At 43.3% G+C, this 9,165-nt stretch overlaps 1 protein-coding gene across 1 annotated transcript in view; it reads right to left on the bottom strand.

Moving 5' to 3' along the window:
* Positions 1 to 8,898, bottom strand: part of DHX37 (DEAH-box helicase 37) — a 16,125-nt gene extending 7,227 nt beyond the window's left edge. The window contains exons 1-13 of the mRNA XM_010177588.2: positions 8,719 to 8,898; positions 7,514 to 7,626; positions 6,458 to 6,785; positions 5,688 to 5,836; positions 4,795 to 4,887; positions 4,473 to 4,569; positions 3,984 to 4,097; positions 3,149 to 3,250; positions 2,560 to 2,674; positions 2,138 to 2,233; positions 1,434 to 1,510; positions 552 to 690; positions 206 to 282 (exon numbers count right to left, since the gene is read on the bottom strand). Coding sequence (XP_010175890.2) covers positions 206 to 282; positions 552 to 690; positions 1,434 to 1,510; positions 2,138 to 2,233; positions 2,560 to 2,674; positions 3,149 to 3,250; positions 3,984 to 4,097; positions 4,473 to 4,569; positions 4,795 to 4,887; positions 5,688 to 5,836; positions 6,458 to 6,785; positions 7,514 to 7,626; positions 8,719 to 8,898 — 1,680 coding nt within the window. The remainder of the gene's footprint in view (positions 1 to 205; positions 283 to 551; positions 691 to 1,433; positions 1,511 to 2,137; positions 2,234 to 2,559; positions 2,675 to 3,148; positions 3,251 to 3,983; positions 4,098 to 4,472; positions 4,570 to 4,794; positions 4,888 to 5,687; positions 5,837 to 6,457; positions 6,786 to 7,513; positions 7,627 to 8,718) is intronic.
* Positions 8,899 to 9,165: the final 267 nt, after the last annotated feature.

The raw sequence follows: 9,165 nt of genomic DNA, 5'->3' as shown, positions 1-9,165 counted from the left end.
GCTGAACTGGCACATCAGGAAAAACCCAGCCCAAGCAAAGCCTGCTCTGATCCCATCCCGACTGCCCATTGGGCTATTCAAGTCTGCCCAGGATGGATAGTCCAAGAGGGAAATTTTAACTTGGAAAGCACATGTGACTTCAGACAATGATGGATGACCCACATCTATAGGGACCATTTACTCCTTATGACAATAAATCCTTTACCTTTGCTTGTTTCTCTGGTGCTAACAACGAGTAGAGCGGGAGCACATAGAGTGGAAGGGACGAATCAGATTTCTCATCTGTGAAGAAACAAACCAATATTCTTAATTACACGGTAAATCAACTTTCAGGCTTAGCCCCAACAATGCTGCTGCTTCACAAACACCACTTCACTTAAAACCAGCAAAGTATTTGGTACAAAGCTGAAGCTGCAAAGTCTTAACAGCTTTTCCATGACCCAGGCCTGCTGTTACCACACCACTTTAGCAAAGGACAACTGTCCTTTGTCACACATGTCACACATTTCACAGGTGACAGGAGATATGGAATTATTTCCTAAGTGCCAAACCTTCTTCTGAGTCTCCATCTCCTAAATCCAGGTCAATATCAGACCCTGCAATATCATCATCAGTTTCAGCATCTCTGTCTTCATCTCCTTCATCCACTGGTACAACAGAGTAATTGTCCAGATCAATTTTGGGAAGTGTCTGAGAAAGACAGGAAAGATGACCACAGAGCATTAAGGGGGAGACACAAACAGCACTTCTTATTGCTTTGAAAGCGAAGCTGAGCACTTATTCCAAACATCTGTTGACCTGAAGGTGACAGAGAGACTGAGAGATTTCATTTGTATTTTAAGGCTGAGGTTCAGCATTTGGTAATTGTGAGAGTCAGGGAGGAATAACCCAAGTATTTCAAACAACATTTTGTGCCAAGACAAGTTTCTTCACTTGGAGTGGGAAAGGGTAACATTTCTTTACTTCAGGCCCCTTCAGCCACCAGGATCCAATGCCAGTGGACAATATATCTGTAACATCAAGATCTCCAGCTAACAAAGCACGTGTGGGACTTGGGCAGAAGCCAAACACTACCCTTGGCCAGGGAGGCATCAGTCCCAATTTTGGGTAACAAATGGCAAGATGAGGAGGAGCCCTGGAGTCAGTGAGTCTGGAATTCCTTCCATTAAAGTTTTAATGGTCAGTACTCAGCTGAAGTCAATTTCCTGCCCATAATATCCAGGGACAGATCTTAGCACTCTGCTGCTCATAATGCAGCAGTTATCAGTGTAGGTAGGAATACTGGATTTCCTGAGGGGACATATGTAGGCTGCAAGGCTTCATGCAAGTCTCGAACAGCCTGGTGAGAAACACAGCTACACAGGAGTACTGTCTTGCAGGGAGGTACCTGCTCCTTCCTGTCTCTTGGAGGAACTCTAGCCATCACACATTACCATAACTTTCTTCCGCTTCCTTGATTTCTTAAATTTTCTGATTTCTTCCACTGATTCTTCTTTGTCATCATCTCCTCCTACAAAGACAGCCAGTGGAATTATTGTTAGCTAGGCATGCTTTCCTCTTGGAAAAGGCAGTGGGGAGAATCTGGTCCCACTCTCATTCTTTTGGGGATTCAAAAGTGTCACAGTATGAAAGAAGCAAATGGTTACACTGCAGGCAGAGGGGACAGGGATGATGCACAAGTTTAAGGTTCCCATTCCATTTAAGAACTATGCTGAGGATGGACAGCAGCACACACAGCAACTATATGCCCTGATGTTTAGGAGATGATTAGCTGAGCTATGTTAAAATTTGACTTCCTGAAGTTATCTTGGGAAAAGCCACTATCCTGAAAATAAACAGTCCCCAACAAGCAGCAGCATTTCCACTTTAATTCAGAACCACTAGAGTAAGTGAATAAATCTGAGGTATTTTGGGGAACTGGAAGAAATCATACACATAAACCTCTTCCCCAAACTGAAAACAGCACAAACTTAACAGTCATTGAAATAATCCACAATGAGCCCTTTCCCCAGTCCCTGGGTTGTTTTGTTTTTCTATTGTTTTTTTAAATAAAAGCTCTTATTTTCAGGTGCAAAGCAAACTGGCTTCTCAGTGGGATAAATTCAAAGTTCAATGGTCCTTTATTCTACAGCATTACCTGCAGTGTTGTTTTTTTGGAACGGAAAGGCTTTCCTTAGCCTTCTACAGAGAGAGTGAACTTCTGCCTGCCCTGTTAAAAACACCAAAATCCCACCTGCAAGAGAAGAAAACACTCTCAACCTCAGCATTTCACCTTGGAAAGCTTCACATCTTGTTCTTGATAAAAGACAGGTCAAATGTATGGTGAAGTAACAAGGAGGAACAGGGTGTTTAACTGCATCTGTCTTCTACTACTCTCTCAAGAAGCATGTTAATGCTCTGATTTAACTGAAGGGTAACTTTCACAGGAAAAGCCTAAGTAAAAGCATACAATACATCACTGCAGTCCCATGGTCAACTTACAAAACCAAAACAACAACCCAGAAAACTTTAGAGGTGTTAAGTGTAAAGAATTTGAGAGGTTCTCGGCAGTGACCTTACCTGAGGGCAACATTCGATGGATTTTACACACCTTTCTGAAGCACTCCCCACTGTAATCATCCAGGGGGGTCTTCTTGTTAAAATGAACAGTTACAGGGAACTGCCTTGCATCTACCTAGAGAGGAAATACAAAACAGGGTTTGTTGTAACTCCAGCATAACCACTGCAGCTTTCACAGGAGGACTAGAAAAGCTCACCCTGTGTTTCTGTTCAGCTCTTGTTTTTGGTAACCTACAAAACACCAGACCTACAGAAGTTAATAATATTGTCTATCCTGAACACCACAAAGCCAAGCTAGAAAGCAAAACTATTCTCTTTCAGATCATCTACTCAGATCGAGGCTTTTTACTTTTCCTGAACCAACTTACAGTTTTTCAAGATAATCAGATTCTGCCAGGGCAGTTTTCTGATAAAAGTGGAAAGAAAAACACCGGGTCCCAAAAGAAACAATAGTCTAAACAAAATGACTATTTTTAAATTGACATCTGAAAGATTTCAGCACCTATTTTTTTAATTAATTTTATAAAGGAAACCCTCACTGTATTTCAGCTGTTACATCTGAGGCAAATCCCAGTGAGGAGAACAATACCTGAATAACAGGAGGTGTAACAGAAAACAGCCTCTTGTTATCGGTGAAATCTTCAACGCGAAGTGTAGCTGACATGATGATCAGCTTCAGCGGCGTCTCCTTCTGCAGGGACACAAACACGTTATTATTCTGTGCCTGAAAGCACGTGGCAGACAAGCTACACAGCACGCAATCTCAGGGCTATGAGCAGGACTGGATACAAGTCTCTGCACCAAAGCACTCCAAATCTAAGACAACAAAAGCAGCAGGTTGGGTGACAGGGGATACACACAGCTTCAAACGCAGCGTGTCTTAGAATCCACAAACCCCCACGCTGGCAATCCTGATGGTGACAGTGACCTGCCTCTAAACCACTGCATTCTCTTCCCATCCAAAAGTAAAACAAACATAGATGCCAAGCACTGCCCCATGGTCCACCAGCCCCAGCATCAGTCAGGGCCAAACACTTCACGGTGCCTGCCCCCAAAACGCCTCCTCCTAAGCACTGCTGTAAGCAGCTTCTTCCAGTGCAACAGTAAGCATCTTGCTTTCTTAGCATCTGCTAATTTTAATTGCTTACATGTGTCTCGTGGCACTGTAAGTCTACAATTAATTGGATATTGCCTGAAAAGTTCTGTTGGCACTGATGTACTATTTTTCCCTTTTTTGTAGGCTCTGTGTGCTTTTTCGATCACACAGAAAGACAAACACATTATCTGAGTGTTATTTCTGGGTTTCCATCAGATTCCCATCAACTTCCACATTACAGAGTCCCTCCTCCCACAGAGCCTCCTCATGTCTAACACACCCCTCCCCAGCACACCCGCATCTAATCTGGAAACACTGCTTCTCTTACCTTCTCACGAAGAGGCACGATGCGAGACAAGAGGCCTATCAAGATATCTGTGTACATGCTCCTTTCATGGGCTTCATCAATAATAATGACTTTGTACTTTGAAAGCAGGAAGTCCTGAGGAGAGAGATGGATTTCACCACATGAAGCCTCACCCAAAGCCATCTTTAAGTCAAGACAAGCTACAGCTACACAAACACCGACCCCCCCATCCTCATGGCTGTCGTCTCTCCCACATATTTGAGCAGAGTTTAATGCGTTCACCCTACACAAAGCAGTCTAGTTCCCAAGACTCTCTTCCTTGCTCTCATTTTACATAAGATAACCTAACTTTTAGGGACTGGGGCAGTAATAAGAGTTTAGATTAACTACATCTCTAGTGCTGAAAGGGACTTTGCTTTGAAAGATTGGCAACAAATCCACACAAAGCAATTGGCCTCTGTAGCTACACAAAATACTTTCCTTTTTACAACACTGAGTTCACCAACTTACCTTCTGAATTTCTTTCAGCAGCACACCATCTGTCATGAACTTGATCTGCGTGTCATCTGTAACATTGCCTTCATACCGGATTTGATATGAAACCACTCTGTGAGGAAATACCAGGGTAGCCACAAGAAAAAGCATCGGGAGAAACAGAAAACTCGCGTTCAGACCACGATTCTTCCTCAGAGAGGAGTTTATAAGTAACTTTCCCACAGTTTTTCACCAAAAACTGAACAAGCAATGTGCAAGTCCCGATTTCATGCTATGACATACACAGAGCATCTCAGCGTTCTCTTCCTAGCAAGGTCTCAGCATTTTTCCTCCTCACCTGTGTGACAAGTTCATCTCCTTAGCCACCCGCTGGGACATGGACACTGCAGCCACACGCCGAGGCTCGGTGATGCCAATAGTACCATTTGAACTAAAGAGGGAAGGTAAGAAAAGGAGGGGTTGTTTGGCTGTTAAGTTTTAAAGAAAGAAACACTGAGAAAGATGGCAACAGGATTTCTGCACAACAGCTCTGAATTAAGTAGTTATCACTTACACAGTAGTATCACTTTCAGTTACAGTTAGAAGAAAAAGGGAGAGAGGAAGCTTTGGGATTGCCCCTCCATGTCTATTGATCTGAAGATGTAGGTATCACAAGATTTTTTTCCCCAAACATTGTCTCCATAATTCCAGTTCACTGGACTCCAGCCCCCCAGACACCCCTCTGGCAACAGGGTCCGTTTCAGAGAAGAAACTCAGGCTAGGGTGGCAGCAGCACAGAGGCTGGATGCACCCTGATGCAGCTCTCAGGAAGCATCTTATGAGGTGTCCAAGCTTATAAATGTTAGCAAGAGTGCCAGGCAAGACATGGCTATTTTCAAAATTGTTTTTAAGAAATATGCACATTTTCTTGCAAGGGTAAAAAACAAACCTCTGTCAAACTAGACCAGAAAGGCAGGCAACAAAGCTCCTCTGTGAAAAATAGGCTGGTGAATCTGAAGAAAACTTTTACCTTAGAAGTTCCAAAAGATTGCTTACATGGAGAGACTTTTACAAGTCAGTCTAATTCCCTTCATACTTTTTTAAAGCCCATTCAACATGGTCACTACCAGTGCACAGAGAAGACCAAGTTCAGTTCAGTCATATCAAAAGAAAATAAACAGTTTCAGAAGTGACCAAGCTCAGCTTGGATTATTCTAATTACATTTGCTGCATATAGAAGATGACTCGTACCTGGCATAGCCAGCTTCATAGAGAAACTGTGGTATTTGTGTGGTTTTACCGCTTCCCGTCTCTCCACATATGATGACAATGGGATTCTCATTAATGGCTTCCATTATTACTTGCTCTTCAGCAAGGATTGGAAGCTTTAGTCTTGCTTCCTAAATAATATAAAATACAGGTTTTATTTATGGTGTTTTGTCTCTTGCTTCCTCTTTGTTTTCCCCAGGACTGAAAACTGTTACCTACCTCAGATTATAAAGCCCACAAAAAGGAATTCTGCAAGCTTTGTGGCTTGAAAAGCTCTGAACCAGTTAATATCACGCTGGCATGTCTGAGAACTAAAGTCATCAGAACAGCTTCCCAGAAAGCAGCTGGCAAGCCCCACACTTTAATTTGTGAAACTTCAGTGTCCCTTGAGTTTATTAACACAGCACTTGAAGCAAAAACTCATTTCACAACTGGCTCATCTGTTCAGACACACACAGAGCTTTTCCCATTTCTACAGAACGCCCTACTTACAGCAAATGCAGTAAAACTACCCAGCATCAGACACAGTGAAATGGAGAGCTAAAAGTGACTTCAGCACATTTTCCAGCAAAGAACAAGAAAAGAATGCTAATAGATTCTATATTTAAAACTAGAGACAAACGCTGATATCCTGCTGCCATGCAGCATTTGCAAGCGACACAAGACAAAGTGTCTGCAGTGACCTAATCTGATGGAAGATCCTGTAATTTCCAACCCCCTTGTTGGGCACTTTGCTGTTCCCAGAGCCTCACCTGAATCTCAGGAGACCTGTCGACTGGAATGAAAACTGCAGGCTTGCAAGGTGGTTTGCTGGAGGCTGCCTGGCAAACCGGCACACTGGGACCAGCCGGCTGCTGGTTAACCACTGCCATCTTCACACCTTCCTCTGGCTTCTCAGCAGTATTCAAATCACTGGCTGGAGACTCTTCAATTTCTTGTTTCTGCTCTTCCTTCTCCTCCTCAGAGCTACTGGGTTCTTCCTCAGTCTCTGATTCTGAATCTGAGCTGTGTCTTCTCTTGTTTGCACCACTGATGCTCCTGATCTTTTCAGGTACAGCAGCCCCTGGCTCCTGTATCATCCTAGAACAAAACATCAACACCCGAACTACATTTTGGTCCATGTTCTCCAGGACCTCAAGCCAAACACGTCTTCCACACAAACCAGAAAAGTCACATCATCAAAAGTCACAGCCTGAGCCTAGGTTTTACTTAAATAGGGAAGACTTCTACACCTCGGGTGTAGTGCAGTGCAAGAAGACATTACCCAGAGAGGTTAACCCAGCTCTCCAAGCATCTCCCTTCTTGGAGGTTTTCACAACTCTGCTGGTAAAGCCTCAGCTGACCCAATTGCTGGATTTGTCCAGCTGAGAATGCTCTATACTGATATTGACTCATCTCTTTAGAAGACACCTCTGTAGTTTAATTTATTCCAGCTTTTGTCAAAACGCAGCTCATGATAAATCCAGTAACTAAGGACCACATCAGTGGATGTTTCCCAATACAAGAAAGTAAATATTTCCTTCACCAATTATGTAGTTTAGCATAATTGGAAGAGTATGCATATATAATTGTCACCTACCCCACCCCCTCATGAAAAGGAAGACCAGGTTATTTTAATTAACATGCTCTCCTTAGCAAAACAACTACTAGATTATCAGATAAAAATAGAAAATTATTTAACTCCATGCGTTCTTAAGAATCTGTACGCAGCAAGAAGAAAAAAATACAAGCAAAAAGATGCTATGAAAGTTGACAAGTTTTCAAGCACAATGATAAACCAGAATGGTTCTTCCCAACCAACGCTTTACCTTTTAGTCTGATACATGCGCTCCCCAGTACCCAGTTTGGAAGTAGTGTACAGAAGTTTCATTTCTGCCTCAGAAGCTTGGACCTCATTCAGCTTGCTCAGCAATTCAGCTCGCTATTTGGGAGAAACAACCAAAATCAGTGCTTATTTTCACCAGGAAATAATTTCATTTCAGGATTAGCTCCTGAGTTTTCAAGGGTGTGCTGTGGCAAATCTTCCTGTGAAGCTGTAAAGATGTTCCATGCTGCTACATGGTCAGCCCTCCCTGATGCAGATTTCAGCCCTGCACTTGTGCAGAAATAGAAATGTGGACCTGACCCTTCATTGCTGCAATGAAAAGCTTGGCTGCTCCCTTCAAACAACAGCAAAGAACATGGATTTGAACTAAAATCAGCTGGAGTGAGGACTGAGGCAATGCAAACCTCCCTTCAACTCCCTCACGCGGGACACAGCGCTGGCAGGAGGTCAGTCAGCAGCAGTTATTAAACTACCTCCAAAAATAGAGTTCATTTGTCAAAGCCATTATTCTGACACTAAAATGAACAGAAGTTTTGTCTGGAAAGCTTTTACACAGACAGAAAAGCTGTATTTGTGCACAGAAAATACACAAGAGCTGGAAATAAATATTTCAGAAGCACCAGCAGCAGCAGAGTTAGGCGTATATCAAGCTTTGCATTTTGCAAGAGGACAAAGCCAGAGCTCCTCATACAATCTGTAAGAAAGCTTTTAAAACATCATGTCATCTGCTCAGCTAGTGATGTCCTTCACAACACTCATCTATGTGGTCAGGGTCAAAGAGAGGACAGGAACCAGGACCCAGAAATGGAGCCTTCCTGCAACACCTGATCAACTGAGAGGGAGGGGAATGCTTCTCCCTGCTGGAATTACACTCCAGAGTCCATGGGTGGTGGCACGTTGTTGCCAAAATGCCCATCAAAGTAACATAAACTCTTCAGCTTCAGTATCTGCACGTCCCCAAAGACACCCCTTACAGCTCCCACCCCGACACTGCTCACTGGCACTGCAGTGGTCACCCCACCCCTGGTTTTCCACACCAGCAATGCCATCACACCACGTTTCGGGGATTGCCGGTGCAGGGGAAACCTCTGCAGGTGTTTGTTACCATCAACCTTTTCTACACACCGCCACCGAGTTCTCCCTTCACAGGAGTCACAGAGCTGCAGTTACCAGCAAGCAGTGACGTACCTGTTTTTTCTTTTCCTTCTGCTCTAAAATTTTCTGCAGGTTTTTCTTCTGTTTCTTGCTCAGGGGTTTCTTCTGCTGTTGCACAACACAGGTTACTTTTTTCTTCTTGGCTTTTTTTGCTGGCAGGACCAGGGCGTTACTTTCATCAATTCCCTTCAGCGTTGCTTCACCTGAAAGCATGTGTTTGGTTATTGATCTGTGCCAGGCAGATTATTTCCAGCAGACGGCTTCACAGCCTTATCAGGAGCCACACCAGACTGAGCTGTTTTAAATAAACACAACCCTCACCCCCAGATAAAAAAAAATAAAATCCCACATCATCAGATAGGGTGAAAGAGCACGGAACTGGGGACTCGGGTACAATGAAACTGGGTGATTTTCCCTGACTTATGTAACAACACTATGAAATTTTTGTTGGTTTTTTAATTATTATTTAATTAATTCCCT

This window comes from Antrostomus carolinensis, unplaced genomic scaffold, assembly GCF_000700745.2.
Source record: "Antrostomus carolinensis isolate BGI_N321 unplaced genomic scaffold, ASM70074v2 scaffold44291, whole genome shotgun sequence".
Classification (NCBI taxonomy): domain Eukaryota; kingdom Metazoa; phylum Chordata; class Aves; order Caprimulgiformes; family Caprimulgidae; genus Antrostomus; species Antrostomus carolinensis.
The sequence above is the reverse complement of the archived record's forward strand: the minus strand, read 5'-3'. Positions and strand labels throughout refer to the sequence as shown.